The 16,805-nt window shown below is 49.5% G+C and overlaps 3 protein-coding genes across 4 annotated transcripts in view; all 3 read left to right on the forward strand.

The window, feature by feature from the left end:
• The window catches only part of STX5 (syntaxin 5), a 29,826-nt gene extending 26,985 nt beyond the window's left edge, over positions 1-2,841 (forward strand). For both annotated transcript variants that reach the window (XM_043871429.1, XM_043871434.1), the window contains one exon: positions 2,091-2,841. In XM_043871429.1, coding sequence (XP_043727364.1) covers positions 2,091-2,250 — 160 coding nt within the window. In that variant the 3' untranslated portion in view covers positions 2,251-2,841. The remainder of the gene's footprint in view (positions 1-2,090) is intronic.
• Positions 2,842-3,716: 875 nt separating this feature from the next.
• Positions 3,717-15,405, forward strand: NXF1 (nuclear RNA export factor 1). Its single transcript, XM_043871419.1, has 21 exons — positions 3,717-4,389; positions 7,634-7,817; positions 8,031-8,190; positions 8,876-8,959; positions 9,068-9,172; positions 9,296-9,376; positions 9,478-9,547; positions 9,697-9,785; positions 9,910-10,017; positions 10,177-10,286; positions 12,092-12,128; positions 12,596-12,664; positions 12,768-12,823; positions 12,953-13,060; positions 13,177-13,235; positions 13,341-13,456; positions 13,583-13,625; positions 14,215-14,287; positions 14,596-14,778; positions 14,911-14,971; positions 15,085-15,405. The coding sequence occupies exons 1-21, from the start codon at positions 4,362-4,364 to the stop codon at positions 15,121-15,123; spliced, it is 1,863 nt and encodes a 620-aa protein (XP_043727354.1). The 5' UTR covers positions 3,717-4,361; the 3' UTR covers positions 15,124-15,405.
• Positions 15,406-15,530: 125 nt separating this feature from the next.
• TMEM223 (transmembrane protein 223) lies at positions 15,531-16,764 on the forward strand. The gene is made up of 2 exons (XM_043871453.1): positions 15,531-15,864; positions 16,323-16,764. The coding sequence occupies exons 1-2, from the start codon at positions 15,549-15,551 to the stop codon at positions 16,613-16,615; spliced, it is 609 nt and encodes a 202-aa protein (XP_043727388.1). The 5' UTR covers positions 15,531-15,548; the 3' UTR covers positions 16,616-16,764.
• Positions 16,765-16,805: the final 41 nt, after the last annotated feature.

Here is a 16,805-nt window from a genome sequence, read left to right on the forward strand (position 1 = left end):
CAAATATCATGACAGTTTTTCAAACATCATGTGTTATCCCCAGATACTTCAGCAAGCATCTACCAAGAATAGGTATTTCTCCTGAACAGCCACAATACCATTATCAAACCTAAGAAATTGAACACTTCTCCAACACAACCCAATAATCAATCCATACTCAAATTTTCCCAACTCTTTGAAAAAAATTTAACCTTTTCCTTTCAATTTTAAGATTTAGACAACTTTCATACATTCAATTGTTGTGTCTCTTTAGTCTGCCTTTTTTAGTGTGTGTGATAATTTACTTTTTTTTTTTTTTAAGAGACTAGTACCTCTTATACAAAGTCATACACATGTTTTGTTTGATGTTTGTCCCTCTGATTAAATTTAAGTTCAGTAGTTTCAACCATCCCTGCAGGCAGTCATATCAGTAGACACTTGATGAAGTTATCTCTTTATTGGTGATACCTTGTTTGGTCTCTTGTTCAAGGTGGTGACTGTCAGACATCAGTGGAGTGACACTTTGAGTCCCCTGTGCACTATTTGTCCCTATGATTAAGTTCAGTACTTTTGTAGGTGATCACATCAGGAGGCACTTGATGAGGTTATCTCTTTATTGGCCCCCTGGTGATCCTTGCCTGATTCCTTTGAGAGTGTGTGTGGCAAAATGGTCATTTTCTAATTTGCTCATTCCTTCTACATTAATTAGTTTATATTCTTCCATAAAGAAGGAACTTCCTCACTTTAAAATTACTATTGAGTGATAGTAACTTCTTCCCTTGTGCTAGTTTTCATTCACGGACTCCCATTTAAAATCTTATATATGCCAGATTGCATTCATTGTTCTTCCATTTTTGTTAAGTGAAGCCATTATAATTGCCAATATAAATGAGCTTTATTGGGTAGGAGATGACAAGTGCATCCACACTGAGAAATGTAATTATACCAAAAACTAGGGAACCTAATACTTTAGCCTCCCTGATATAAATAGGCAGTCATGTAGAATCCAGGCTTCTGTATTTGGACAGATTAGGTTGTCATACTCCTGACCACCTTACCAGGACCGTGGGCTTGCAGCCACTGGCCCAGCCTTCCCTCTCACTTTCTTCCTCCATTGCCAGGCCCCACCAGCTTTTTTGACCTCACAGCTCCCAACGTCCCTGCTCCCAGCAACTCCCTTTGCAAAGACCAGGGTTTATATTTGGCTTTTAGGATTGCATATGCAGAGTAGCTGGGAAATGTTTGATTTTCCTCAGCAGTGTCTCAAGAGATTGCCATTCTTCTGAGGACTTCTCTATACCCTGAGAGACATGTTCTAATACAGGGGGCTTTTCTCATCCCTTGACTTTCTGTCCATATCATCAATTTCTTCCTTTCTCACTCAGAATGCTTCCTTTCTCACTTAGAATGAGGGTTTCCTGACCATGATTTTCTGTGACCTTTTCCCCCTTATTACAAATCAGTACTGTCGATTAGAGGCTTTCCAGGTGGCCCTAGTGGCCTGTCCATGCAGGAGACACAAGAGATACAGGTTCAAGTCCTGGGTTGCGGACATCCTGTGGAGAAGGAAATGGCAACCGGCTCCAGTATTGCTGCCTGGAAAATCCCTTGGACAGAGGAGACTGGCTGGCTTCAGTCCATGGGGTCGCAAAGAGTTGGACACAACCGATGAGCAAAAAATTATAATATGTAGACATTTTGGATTCTCTTAGTATGGGTTGGGCACTTTATATAACTCATTGGAGCCTGATAGCAAACCTAGGATTTGTGTTATCCTCATTTTTTCTTTTCAGTTTTTCTTTTCATTTTTCCTTTGCAGTTGAGGAAAATGAGACTTGAGGTTAAATGCGTGGCTTAGGTTCATTAGCTAGTAAGTTGCAGAGCCAAGACTTGTTTATATCACCCTTCCAGAGCTTTTTCCTCTATGTGTTCATGCTGAATGACTTCAGTTGTGTCTGACTCTGTGGGACCCATGGACTATAGCCCTTCAGGCTCCTCTATCCAAGGGATTTTTCAGGCAAGAATATATACATACATAAAAAATACAGTTCAACAGCATTCTTTTTAATCCAACATCTTTCTCTTTCCCCTCCTCCCGAACCTATCCTCAGGATCGACGAGAATGTGCTGGGAGCCCAGCTGGACGTGGAGGCCGCCCACTCAGAGATCCTCAAGTACTTCCAGTCGGTCACCTCCAACCGGTGGCTCATGGTCAAAATCTTCCTCATCCTCATTGTCTTCTTCATCATCTTTGTGGTCTTCCTTGCCTGAACCCTGTCCACTCTGAGGCACTCCGTGGGGGTTTGGAACCCTTCTGGGAGGGCAGGTGGCCAGAGCTGCCACTGAGCCTGTGCAGGGTGCTTGGGAGAAGGGCCCTGTTTCCTTGGAACTGCTAAGAATGACCACTGCCCTCGGTCCCCCACTCCTTGCCTCTGGCCACCCAGCCCTCCCCTCACCACCCTCCAGCCCATGAAACACTCACGGTTCTGGATTTGGACTCTGCTGTGAAGTGGCTGGAAAGGAGCAGAGGCCAACTGAGGGGCTCGTCGGGGAGATTGTCTCCACCAGGAGATTTTTATAAACCCTCCCCAGCCTGTCGCAAAGGGAACTTTGGCAGCAAGGGGAGATGATGCCTTTCCCCACCTTCCTGAGAGCGAGGAGAGGAAGTGAAACTGCCCCAGGGACCAACTTTCCCATTTGGGTTAGAATTTGACCTCTTCTTCCTCTCTTTACCACATGAGGCAGGGGGCCCTGAGCCCCTCGGCGGCCTGCACAACCCCAACTCTGGCTGCAGGTGACTCTCAATCTGCCAAACCTGCTGCAGCCCATTTTCTCCCAATTACAGCAAGACTGTCAGCCTCACTAGCCATGTCGTCATTTTCTGGGTGGGAGCGCCGAAGAAGGGCCTAGGCAGAAATGGAGGGAGCCTGCTGCCCAGTATTACAACTGAAAGGGCTGGACTGATGACCCTCAGGGGCCAGGCTTTGGGCTCCATGCACACAGCTGCTTCCAGCAGGCATAACCAAGTGCAGCAGTATTTAATTATCATGAAAATTCCCTTCAAAGCAGGGTACACGATCCCAGAGTGGGTCTCTGATTAGTGGTAACTTCCAGGACCATCTCCAGAAGTATTGACCTGTTTCATCTGCATCCTCCAGTCCCACCATTCTCCTTGGGCTGGATGAAGCAGGGGTTCTGCCTGCTGCCAGGAGTGAAAGGTGAAGAATTTGTTCCCAGCTCCAGCTGAGGCTCTTGGTCCCCTTGAAGCCCCTCACCAAATCCAAGCCAGTCACAGGAGAATGAAGTAGAGATCCGCCTGGAATACCTACCCTCCAGGAAAGTCAATATGCTTGTCAGTCCTGACCAGAACCCACAGCCACATCATTCTGAGGTCACTGAAGTACCCCCATTTCATACACCCCCAAGGAAGCTCAAGCTATAGTGACAACAATCACACTGGGCTGGCTGTAGTACCTTCGGGGTGGGGGCAGTAGTTATCTAGGAGAGCCCTGGCCTTAGCCCTGGCATTTTAGTATTTCCTCTCCCTTTGACCTGTGTTCAGGGGATGCTTTTGCTTGCATCTTAACTGTTTAGTTGACACACGATGTGGGTTTAAGCACAGCACATCGATGGTGGGTGGGGCGATCTGTGAAGACGATCACAGCCTGACAAATGCAGTTTTTCTCATTTGACTCAGCAACTATTGGGGGGGGGGTCGTTGCATAGATGGAAATTTATTTCATATTTGCCGAGTTCCTGGTACGTGCTAGGTATGGTACTGAGCCAGGCGCTGGAGGAAAAAAAAGCCATGAATTAGTCAACTCCTTGCTCTCTTGGAGCTTACCTTTTAGTTTTCTATTTCATTTTATAGGCGAGGAAAGCAAGGCATAGATCTGTAGAAGGCAAAGGGCTGAGCTGAGACTTAAGCCCAGGCTGGATCCTCCTACGGGTCTTGGAGCCGTCACTCCAAGGCACTGCTCTCCCATTTCTCAGAAGCCCTTCTTGTGGCCCTCCTTCCCTTTTTCTGTTTGAGCTCTGGGATGCAGTGGCCATCTCTGCTTCAGCGCCAACCTTGGAGGTGCTGCCTACGATGAAAGCAGGGGACAGGTGCGAGTACTAATCAGAGGGATCAGTAAACTAATCAGTACTGGGCGGGGCGTCGGCTCCAAGCCCCGCCCCAGTGTCTCTGCTGGTCGAATGCGCACGCGCGTCTCCCAGTGGCTCCGCCTATCATCGTGGGACGTCGGCAGCGCGCGACGCGGTCTCCTTATAAATGCGGTGGTAGCCGGCGTAGGAGCACTTCGGCCTGGAGCGCCTTGGCATTCGGACGTTTGGCTAGGTAGCGGCCCGCGAGGCAGCCCGCCCCTGCTTCTAGCTGTGCCATGGCGGACGAGGGGAAGTCATACAACGGTCAGTGCTGGTCCTTGAGCCGGGGAGAGGGGCGATCTGGAGCTTCGCTGGGTAGCGCCGGCCTAGGCCGCAGCGCCGGGGCGGGAGGCCGCGAGGGGCCGGGTGTCCGCGGGGAACGGCGGTGGGTGGCGCGGGCCCGGGGCGAGGCAGTCCGGGCCCTGGCTGAACTCGAGGGTGGGTGCCCGGCTCGTTGACCCCAGAATCCTGGCGTTGTGAGCACCTGCGGCTCGGAGCGGGTGGCTTGGCGGTGGGGTGACTGGATTCCTTTGAACTTTGTGGGTGGTGGATGCCTGTCAGTTCAGTTTGGCGGCTATACTAATGTGAGTCAGTGCCCTGTTCTTGGGCTACCGGTGCCCTATTTTCTACCGTGCGTCCAGTCGGTCTTGCCCCCTCCCCCACCGTCCTCAGCTTTGGCTTAATATTTTAGACCTACACATTAACTCAGTGTTCTAGCCAGAACACTACATTGGGTTTAGGTCCAGAGTAGTGGTTAGGAGCACACAACAGCCAAGGTTTCAATTCTGAGTTGGCCATGCCAATCTTGTGTGAGTTAAACCCTCAGGCCTGATTTTCCACCCCCTTAAGGAGGATAGAAACAGTACCTGTCTCCTAAGTTTGTGTGTGTGTGTGTGTATGAAACAAGATCGTGTGTGTTGAGCGCCTGACATCGGATAAAGGTCTCAATAAATGTTAATTCTCAGTAAATGTTAACTGCGCCTTCTAGTTGTTTATTTTTTCCCTAGGGTCATTTCATGAGATTCAATGTTTGTGGAGTACACTGCATTAGACAGACCTTTGGGGAGAATCGTAGGTCTCTTTTTAAGAAACCATTTCTACACACCAAGGTTGAGAGGAACATATTCCTGGAGAACATTCAAGGACCCTTGGTGAAGCACCCTAACTGCCACTAGAACCTGAATTCAGGAGTTGTCTCCCGAGTTAAGAGGCATTTCTGACCAAGGAAACTAAGAGTTCACTCCTTGAACTTCAGAGTTTGAGAATAAGATTTATAAAAGAAACCATTAGATTGATCATATTTGTAATTGATGTTTGTCCTCTATAGGCAAAAGGAGTATTGATTACTGGAAGTTAATGTAATCATCATGATTGGTTTACCTGGATTTGAGAGAGGTCACTTGGGGTTAAGTGGATGTGGGTGGGCAGACAGCAGATTTCAGGTGACTTTTTGGAGAGTGAGTTGTGTCCAGTTACACTTGGGTCACTCGCACTTCAACATTTACTTCAGAGTGGCAGTTTTTTAGTATGGTTGATTTACAACATTATGTTAGTTTTCAGGTATGACATGAAAGTGAACATAGTGATTCAGTATTACGATAGATTATACTCCATTGAAAGTTATTACAAAATAATGGCTGTCACTCCCCATGCAATAATATATCATTGTTGCCTATCCATTTTATACTGAGTAGTTGGTATCTCTTAATCCCATAACCTTATCTTGCACCTCCTGCTTTCCCTCTCCCCACTGATAATGGCGAGTTTGTTATCTATATCTGTGAGTCTGTTTCTGTTTTGCTAAATATATTCGTTTTAGTTTTTACATGTGATATCATACAATATTTGTCTTTTTCTGTCTGACTTATTTCAATAAGTATAATAACCTCCAAGTCCATTCATGTTGCAGTGGCAAGATTTCATTCTTTTTTATGGCTGAGTAGTATTTCGTTATGTGTGTGTGTGTGTGTGTATCCACCACATCTTCTTTATCCATTAGTCCCTTGATGGACATTTGGGTTGCTTCCATATCTTGCCCACTGTAAACAGTGTTGCTATGAACAATGAGATGCAGGTATCTTTTTTATTGACCTGAAAACAAGTGAAGCTCATATGTATTCTTCCCTTTTTGTTAGTTTTGATGCTTTTTTAAAAAAATTTTTATATTGGAGTATAGTTGGTTTACAGTGTTGCATTACTTTCAGATGTACGGCAAAGTGATTCGGTTATACAGGTATCTATTGTTTTTCAGATTCTTTTCTCATGGAGGTTATTACAGAGTACTGGGTAGAGTTCCCTGTGCTATACAGTAGGTCCTTGTTGATTATCTATTTCAGATGTAGTAGTGTGTAGATGTTAATCCCAACTTTCTCATTTATGCATGTATCTTTTTTGATTAGCACTTTTTGTTTTTTTCTGGACGTATAATTGGAGTGGATTTGCAGGATCATATGGTAGTTCTAGTTTCAGTTTTTTGAGGCGAGAACAAGACTTAAAAGAAGCCTTTAAATTGGTTGTATTTGTAACTGACATTTGTGCTTTACAGGCAAAAGAACTATTGTTTACTGAAAGCTGATGTAATCATTGTGATCAGCTTTTCAAGATGTGATCAAATTTTGAGTAGGGGTAGTCTTAGAGAATGAATTTATGGTTACCAGGGAGAGGTGGGTAGGGAAGGGACAGATTGGGAGTTTGGGATGGACATGTACACACTGCTATGTTTAAAATGAATAACCAACAAGGACCTACTGTATAGCACAGGGAACGCTGCTCAGTATTCCATTAATAATCTATTTGGGAAAAGAATCTGAAAAAGAATAGATACATGTATAGGTATAACTGAATCACTGTTATACACCTGAAACTAACACAATATTATTAATCAGTTATACTCCAATGTAAAATAAAAAGTTAAAAAGATTTTTTTGAGTGGGATTAAGTAGATTTGGAAGGCTGAGAAAAGCAGACTTCAGGTGACTCTCAGGAGTCTGAGTTGTATCCAGTTGCACTTGAGACACTCACTTCCACATTCTCCTTCTCCTTTCTCTAGTTCTAGTTTCTGCTTCACTTTTCTAAAAAGACATCACACAGTTTTCCAGTCACTGATGTTGCCACCTCACGGAGAGGGTTCTTTCCCTGGACAGGCAAAGGAGTTTGCACAGAGGTGGCCTCTGTGGTGACTGTGTATCTCATCTGATAGTGCAGGGTGCTGGGTAGTGTGATTGCCAAGCAAGGTAGCTGAACCAGTGGTGTATTTTCTTCTCTTCTTTTATAAATATTCGAATATTTATTTGGCTGCGCCAGGTCTTAGTTGTGGCACAGGGATCTTTTTTTTTCTTTTTAATTGTGGCATGCGAACTGTTAGTCAAGGCATGTCGAATCCAGTTCCCTGACCATGGGTCAGACTCAGGGCCCTCTGCGTTGGGAGCGGGGAGTCTTAGCCACTGGACCACCAGTGAAGTCCCTCCAGTGATGTATTTTCTAATTTCTGTTCTGTTTCCAAACCCAGAGCACGATGATCGAGTTAGTTTCCCTCAAAGAAGAAAGAAAGGCCGGGGCCCTTTCCGGTGGAAGTCTGGCGAGGGGAACCGGAGGTCTGGAAGAGGGGGCTCCAGCATTCGGTCCTCTCGCCTGGAGGACGACGACAGAGACGTGGCGATGAGCGATGTCCAGGATGCTCCCCGAGTACGATAGTAAGTAACCAGTTGGTCTGGTTTGAATTTCTCGGCCCCCTCATTTATGTGGCCTTCACTGCCCATGTCATTTCTCTTCCCACCTGGAAGGGAGAGAAATGCCAGGACCAGCTTCCTGGTAGTTGATAGCCGTGGTCCTGATAACAGCGCAGGAAGATCTTTGAGAAGACGTTCCTAACCTTTGTGAATGTTTTATTCTCTCCTTCCCCACAGCACCCCCTATGCTGCACGACCCAACCGTCGGGGTGATAACTGGAACGAGCGCACTCGAATTCATGTTACTCTGCCCCTGCGGAGAGATCGGACTGCTGCAGAGAGGGGAGGGGCTGGCACCAGCCAGGATGGGACGTCCAAGAACTGGTTTAAGATTACAGTGAGTATCTTTTTTTTTTTTAACAGTGAGTATCTTGGAGCTACATGGAGCAGGGGAGCTGAGGGGCTGGGCTCAGAGTTAAAGTGTTTACCTCTCATGTTACAAAATCAGCTGTTTACTCCACAATCAGGGAACCATTCTTGCTGCTAAGAATCAATATCTTAGAACATCTGTGAGCAGCTTCAGAAAAGAAGGGGGGCAGCAGGATGGGAAGGCCATGAAAGGGAAGTGTGATAATTGTGGTTGGTGGGTGGGAGAGCTCCTTCAGATGTGAGGAGCTGAGTGTGGAGTGGAGGGCCCTTGAGTTCTCTGAAAGGCAGGTAGGTTATAAATGATGTCTTAGAACTTGTAGAATCAAACATTTGCATCCTTTGAGGAATAATTATAAATGGACAGAAAGGGGGTTAAGGAGTTCATATTTGGCTTGAGTAGAATACTCTTTATTTTTTGGCTTCACTGTGCAACCTGTGGGATCTTAGTTCTCCGATCAGGGACTGAATTTCTAGCAGTGGAAGCTCAGAGTCCTAACCACTGAAGCAGCAGGGAATTCCCAGAAAACTTTTAAATTGACGATTTCTCCAGAAAGTCTTTTAGAGCTTGGCAGATGCGCTGAAAGGAGCACTGGAGGGGTCTGCTGTTCTTTTAGTGACATGTTGTTCCTGTCTCTTCTCCTCCTCTCATCTAGATCCCTTACGGCAGGAAATATGACAAGTCATGGCTCCTGAGTGTGATTCAGAGCAAGTGCAGTGTCCCTTTTACTCCCATTGAGGTAAGAGAAGGCCAGAGTGGCTGACTGCACACCAAGGAGGGTGGAGGTACCAGCTGGGCTGGAGGCTCTGGGCTCCAGGTCTAATGCCCTTGTTCCCTCGTCTTGCAGTTTCACTATGAAAACACACGGGCCCAGTTTTTTGTGGAGGACGCCAGTACTGCCTCTGCACTGAAGGCTGTTAACTATAAGATTTTGGATCGGGAGAACCGCAGGGTGAGTATGAAGGGCCTGGTTTGGTTGGGGGTGGGGACTGGTGCTCAGGGCATAGACTGGGTCTTGGTCCTGAGGCTCAGGCCTTCCTGGAGTTCACCCTGTCCGTGTGTGTTTCCCCTGCAGATATCTATCATCATCAACTCCTCTTCTCCACCCCATTCTGTGCAAAATGAACTGAAGCCAGAACAAGTAGAGCAGCTAAAGGTTAGGCCGGCACCTGAGTCTTAGGGGTTTCCCCTTCCCCCCCTCCCCGCCCCCCCCCCAACAACTCCAGTGACCACTGAACCCTCTGTCTTCCTCTGCAGCTGATCATGAGCAAACGATACGATGGCTCCCAGCAAGCACTTGACCTCAAGGGCCTCCGTTCAGACCCAGGTACAGGTCGGATACAGGTTGATTCTGCCTCACCCATTCTTAGATCGGTGGAGACAGAGGGGGATCTGCGAGCAGGGGAAATCTGAGGGTGCTGTAGGGGGCATGCTGGCCTGGGCAGGCCCTCTCAGACTTCCCTTTGCTTCCTGCAGATTTAGTGGCCCAGAACATTGACGTTGTCCTGAACCGAAGAAGCTGCATGGCAGCCACCCTGCGAATCATCGAAGAGAACATCCCTGAGGTGAGGCCTTTGTCCCACTAGGTGGGAGGAAGCAGGGTCGGGTACGTAGGATGGGGTCGGGAGGCAGGTTTGTTTCTCATCCCCTGGCCAGTGGTGATTCCTCTAAATTCTCCTCTCCCCACAGCTATTGTCCTTGAACTTGAGCAACAACAAGCTCTACCGGCTGGATGACTTGTCCAGCATTGTGCAGAAAGCACCCAATCTAAAGACCCTAAATCTCTCTGGAAATGAGGTGAGTTTGCGAGCCGGGCTGTGTTTGGATAGGGTGGGCAGAGGTGGAGAGAGCTTGTTCATGGCAGCAAAAGGCAGGGAGGGCATTTAAGAGATGAGGATGCGGGTGGGGGGGATCTAGCTGGCTGTCTTTACGAACATGTCTTTCCTGCCTTTGCAGCTAAAGTCTGAGCGGGAGTTGGACAAGATCAAAGGGCTGAAGCTGGAAGAGCTCTGGCTTGACGGAAACACCCTGTGTGACACCTTCCGAGACCAGTCCACCTACATCAGGTCAGTTATAAGCTTTATCTCCCCTCCTGGGGACCTTCACCCCCTGGGAGGCTGAGCGGATGCACCCTGACCACTGCCCGTCTGCAGGAGATGTGCAGCCCTCAGCTGGAACCACCTGTCCTTGGGGAGGATCGCGTGTTCCTCCATTTTGTCTGCCCGTGACCCCTAGCTTTGCCCCAGGCCTCCTTTCCTTTCTTCTCAGCTGACTGCCTGTCTGCTGGTTCTGTGGCCTTTCTCCTTCCTTCCTGAACACAGCCTTCTCTAGACTCTCCCTCCCCTTTTGTTTCAAGAAGAGCATCTCCCTTTCTCTACCATGACCAGGGGGTGTCTTGCATATTACATCCCCATACGTGGAGTTGCTTTGAGCCAAGAGCCTGGTAACCCCTGGGCAGGGGAAGCCCTCCCTCCCTGGGACTTCTGCTGATGGGCCTTCCCCCCTCTGTCCGGTGACAGCCCCTCTTGCCCTGTTGCCAAGAGGGGCTCAGTTCTCACAATCACTTTGCCCAAGGTTACTGCCTGGGTTTTCCTGCCCATGCTGAGGTTGAGGCCTCCTGGTGGCTGGTGCCATGCACTCTGTCGCTCTTGCCCAAGGCTGTGAGCTGGGCCCTCCCTGGAGGAGAAACCTGGGTTCCCTAAGACACGTGACCAGAGCCGGGGCCCCGCCAGCAGGCGAGGGAATCCCAAGGCAGGTGCTGGGCGTGGAGGCCACGGGGGCGTAGGCTATCCAGGAGACAGAGAACTGACCCTCTCTGGGGGCGCTGCCCCTCCCTCACTCCACACCTCACATCACCCTGCTTGGCCCCGGAGGATGGCTGGTTAGCCAGAGACGGGTAAGATTCCTCAGGGAAGGAACAACCTAAGACAGGCACAGTCGCAGAGGGGCCATCAGGAGAGAACTTGGGGGCCAACAGTGGTGGGGCACAGACCCTCACCCCCCCAACTTTGCAGGGGCCTGAACCCTCACCCCTTCGGAGGGAGATCTCCTGCCCCCATGGCTGCTTTGCTGCCCACGCCCAGCTCAGATCGGGACCCAGGTAGCAGACAGACACCTGGCCAATAGCAGCTGCCCTCTCACCACAGCAAAGATGGTTTCTCACTTCCTCCTTGGACCATAGGGAGAAGGGAGCCGAAAGAGACGGCTGTGTCGGGCGCCTCTGGCCCTTTGTTCTCCCTGGTCTTTCTAAATGACTCTCCACCATCTTGTGCTGTTGCTTTGTCTCTGCTTTCTCTTTCCTTTCTCTCTTTCCTCGCCTGAATCTCCCCCATATCTTCTTTGCCCCCTCCTCTCCTTCCTTTTCTCTCTCCTCTCCCCTCTCTTCCTCCTTGGCCTCTCCTCTTCCCAAGCCTTGCTCGTCTCCCTGCCCCAACATCCTGTGCCATTTCTGTGGTGTGTTCTGGTCTTGGCCACGGCCAGACCTGGCAGAAGTGATGGATACCTGTTGAGGCAGCGGAGCCCTGGGCTCCCACCCCATTCCCTCCTCCCGGGGCTGCACAGGTGAGTAGGTGGAAGGTAAGGGGGTCAAGGACGGAGAAGAGGTCCTGGCTTAATGCCTGGGCTGGGAGTGCTGCTCCTGCAGTGCTCGGAGTCAGGCAGAGAGCGTCGTCCTTCAAGGCAGTGATTTTTGGATGCCCCAGATGAGGTGGGGAGTGGGGTTATTTTTCCTGGAGCTCAGAGGCTGGGGAAGAGTGAGAGCAAAGGAGGATGGGCTGGGCTGTCCCTCGGGCACGGGTGTTTTTGCTCCTAGAGCAGCCCAGGAGGCACAGTGGCTCTGAAACATTACTTACTTATGTCCTGTTCTTGACAGCGCCGTTCGAGAGCGATTTCCAAAACTACTACGACTGGTGAGTACCTAATTTTTTTTATTCTCTTCTGAGGAGCATAGCCACCCTCAATACGATCACTAATTTGGGGATATGGAGCCCTTTAATAATATAGCAAAGATTTCATATATATATTAACAAAGGTTATAATCCTTCTCCCTAGAAAAATGCCTGTAGATGATAGTTGCATCTATCAGGATTCATAGACCTCTTTCCATTTCTTTCTCTTACTTGACCTCTGACCTTTTACCCTTAGTTCTCCCATCTAATTACTCATCCAGCCTTTAAAAAAAAAAAATTTATTTGGCTCCGCTGGGTCTTAGTTGCGACCTACCAACTCTTAGTTACAGCATGTGGGATCTAGTTCCCTGACCAGGGACTGAACCCAAGCCCCTGCATTGGGAGTGGGGAGCCTTAGCCCTGGACTGCCAGGGAAGTCCCTCATCTAGCCTTCTTTCACATCATCGTCTTTCACTTCCTTTCTGCAGGATGGCCATGAGTTACCCCCACCAATTGCCTTTGATGTTGAAGCCCCCACGACGTTACCACCTTGCAAGGTAAGTGGTGGGATGGCATCTGGGGGGCACAGAGCTAGAACTCATGTTGGGAGGAGAGTCCTGGTACCATGGTCCTGTTTGATTGCAGTCTGTTTGATTCCAGGGAAGCTACTTTGGAACAGAGACCCTGAAGAATCTGGTCCTGCACTTCTTGCAGCAGTAAGTATCTTGGGTGTCCTGAGGCTGGGGTGCTGTGGGCTAGCCCCAGCAGCTCAGTCTTGGGAGCTGTCAGTCCCTTTGTGGATCCAGCTTGTGGAGCTCAGCCCTCCCCTCTGGTTTGCCCCACAGGTACTATGCGGTGTATGACTCGGGAGACCGGCAGCGGCTCTTGGACGCCTACCATGACGGAGCCTGCTGCTCCCTGAGCATTCCTTTCACCCCCCAGAACCCTGCCCGGTGAGTAGCACATCCCAGGACCTGCCCAGGACCAGACTTGCTCAGCAGACACTGGCCGGCACGTGTGGCATCGCCACTGCTCTGACCACTGCCTCTTTTTCTTCTTATTCACCCAGAAGCAACTTGGCCGAGTACTTCAAGGATAGCAGGAATGTGAAGAAGCTTAAAGACCCTAGTAAGTGTGTGACGAGAGCCAAACAGGTTGGGAGAAGGTTGGGAAGGAGACAGTCTGGGCTCAGTGTGTGGCAGCTCCTAACCTCGGCTTCTCCTCCTCCCACAGCCCTGCGGTTCCGACTGCTGAAGCACACACGTCTCAACGTGGTGGCCTTCCTTAACGAGTTGCCCAAAACTCAGCATGACATCAATTCCTTCGTGGTAGACATAAGTGCACAGACAGTAAGCACTTATTTCTCCCTTGACAGAAGTGTGGATTTGGGGAAGGGGCAGTCCTTAAGCGGCAAGGAGGGACTTGGGCTTTGCTGGGAGCCTACATGGTAACTGATGTTGCTGCTTCTCTTTCAGAGCACATTGCTGTGTTTCTCTGTGAATGGAGTCTTCAAAGAAGGTAAGTATCTTTGGAGTCCTGAGTTTGTGGAGTGGTCTCCCTGTCCCAGCCAGTCATTCTGAGCACTCTCAACTTCCCAGCTCCCTTCTCTTCTTCCCTGACCACCTTCTCCCATTCTGCCCCCAAGCCTGTCCTCACCTGTCTTTCCTGTCTGGGCTATGGAACAGCCTGAGGATAGGAGGACACAGACTTTGGAGGCAGACAGTTCTGAGCTTCCATCCCCAACCTTGGTCCTCTTGTGTCTGTGAGCAATTTATATTACCTCTGAACCTGACTGTTTGTAAAAGAAAGGGATTCATAATAGGCATCTCATTACGTGTTTGGGGAGTAAGTGAAGTGATTTATAAAGTGCCTGACACAGGGCCTGGCCCACAGATACAAATAAATAACTAGTGGGATAAAAGTGTTACTATTGTCCTCTCTAACCTCTGACACTCCTCCCTGCTCTGCCCATCTGTGCACACAGAGTCACCCCTGTTTGGCCTGCTTAGGGTTCTCTGTATCAAATCAGTCTTATGATTTTTGAGAAGCTGTTTGAAAACATAAAGCATGAATGACTGACGGGTCATCACCATTGTTATCATTGCAGTGGATGGAAAGTCTCGGGACTCCTTGCGAGCCTTTACCCGGACGTTCGTCGCTGTTCCTGCCAGCAATTCAGGGTGAGTGTCTGACTTACCACATTGGGTCCCAGTCCTAATGCATGGCTGCCACTGTGGCAAAGTGGTTTAACAATATTCACTACCTAAGTCTGTTGTGAAGGTAGGTAAATGAGGGTTGGGGAAGAATGTATAATTCCAGTCTGCTTGGTAGATAATCCCATATGTGGAATCCATGGGAAAGGGAGTAAATGATAAAGGAAACTTGTGGGTATTGAAAGATTCTGAGTGTCGAGTGAGAATAGAAATGATGTCGGGAGGATGAGGTTATCTTGTCTGTCCAGCTGTCTAAGGTGCTTTTTGTCTCCAAGGTTGTGCATTGTCAATGATGAGCTGTTTGTGCGGAATGCCAGTGCTGATGAGGTCCAGAGAGCCTTTGCCATGCCTGCACCCACACCTTCCTCCAGCCCCGTGCCCACCCTCTCCCCAGAGCAGCAGGAAATGCTGCAGGCATTCTCAACCCAGTCTGGCATGAACCTTGAGTGGTCTCAGAAGTGAGTACTGAGCATGTGTAGGAAGTGGGGTAAACTCAGGTAGTGCTGGTGGTGAAAAATAAGTGCCCCTAAAATTTTTAAAGCCAAAACTTAGTAGTTCTAATGGAGGTGCCTGTTCTTCCCCTACTCCAGGTGCCTTCAGGACAACAACTGGGACTACACCAGATCTGCCCAGGCCTTTACTCATCTCAAGGTAAGATTTGAAAATAGGTGGCAAAGAGAGCGTCAGGCCTTCAAGAGGGTCAGGTAGGCTTGGGGAACGGCATGGACCACCTGGCTCTACTGACCTTTTTATGTTTCTTTAAGGCCAAGGGCGAGATCCCAGAAGTGGCATTCATGAAGTGATCCATAGTCGTGCCCCAGAAGACCCCTGTAAATAGTCCCCAGACGTACTGATGTCCCTTCTCCGGCCCGAGGCCGCCCTGTGACTGTGACCGAGGAGGGAGGGCTGCTGGATCCTTCTCCTCACCTGCCTTCTGGAAGCCTCCAGAAGATTGAGCCTCCCTGGTGCCAGGAAGCCAAAGCTTACTTTGTAGAACTGACACTAAAATACCCGAAGGACTTAGGTGCTTTGTGTACTTAACCCCAGGATCCTCCCTACTTTTTAAGATAAAGAATGGTATTGTATTTGGTGTCCAGCTGCTGAGTTATTTTAGCCTTACCCTTCACAGGCGTGGGCGGGGACCGAGGGATGGGGCTGAAGGACTCTGGTGGTGGGGCGGGGCTAGCTGGCAGGAAGTCCCGCCCCGGAAACGGCTCCGCGCAGCGCCATGGCGGCGCCCGGGAGGAGGTGGTCTGTGCTGCTGTTCCGAGCCCTGCAGCCACTGCCCGCGCGCCGGGCCCTGCATGACACGGCTCCGCCACGGGATGTGCTGCTCTTCCAGCACGAACGGGGCCGCTTCTTCGCCGTCCTCGGGCTATTCTGCGCCGGCCAGGGCGTCTTCTGGGCTTCCCTGGCCATTGCCTCCTTGGCCCGTCCCCCAACCCCGGTTCGTCCAACAAACGCCAAGTCCCCAGACCATGGCCACTTGGACCTGCGCTCTACGCTCTGGCGCTACGGCCTTGCCGTCGGCTGCGGCGCCATCGGTAAGGTGTGGGCTAGCTTCCCAGCTTGGTCGAAGAGGGTGGGCACAATCCTGTGTTCGGGCAAGAAGAGTAAGGGTCTCTCGACCCTCCCGGATGAGCAGCAGTGGGTAGGAGCGCGGTACACTAGAGTTGGAAGTCCCTGAGCGCCAAGCCCTTGTACAGGTTCAAGCTGCCGTCTGTCTCTTATTTTGTGACCTTGAGCAAGTTAGTAGCCTTATTCTGGATCCTGTTTTAAAATGGGGAAGGGGAAAAAAAATAAAATAAATAAAATAAATAAATAAAATAAAATGGGGATGGGTATCTATTAAGGCTGTTGGGAGGAATGACTAATATATGACTGGGGTGTAAGAGGGACACAATAAATGTTATTATCATCACAATTATTTTTATTCGGGGGGCACTGAAAGGGTTGCTGCTTAGCTTTCCAGTGAAAACCCAAATCTTTGCTTTTCCTACAGGTTCCCTGGTACTTGGTGCTGGTCTTCTCTTTTCCCTCCGCTCTGTGCGTTCAGTGATGCTGCGGGCTGGAGGGAAGCAAGTGACCCTCACCACTCATGCCCCCTTTGGTTGGGGTGCCCATTTTACGGTTCCCTTAAACCAGGTATCTTGCATGGCCCACCGGGGAGAAGTCCCTGCCATGTTGCCTCTGAAAGTCAAAGGCCGACGCTTCTACTTCCTCTTGGACAAAGCTGGACATTTCCCCAACACGAAACTTTTTGACAACACTGTGGGTGCCTACCGTAGCTTGTGAAGAAGCAACCTCAGGTCACTAAGGTTCAGAATAAAAACTGAACCTTAGGGATGAGGTGATAACCAGGGTCACACAGGGGGCCCAGAATTCATTAACAGCAAATAAAAGAGCAGTCATCCCAAGGGCAGCTACCTGCCCATACCTCTTGAGTTTTTTGACCCATATCTGTTTAGCCTTCACTCCTTACTCC

Source organism: Cervus elaphus, chromosome 2 (genome assembly GCF_910594005.1).
Source record: "Cervus elaphus chromosome 2, mCerEla1.1, whole genome shotgun sequence".
Taxonomy (NCBI): Eukaryota; Metazoa; Chordata; class Mammalia; order Artiodactyla; family Cervidae; genus Cervus; species Cervus elaphus.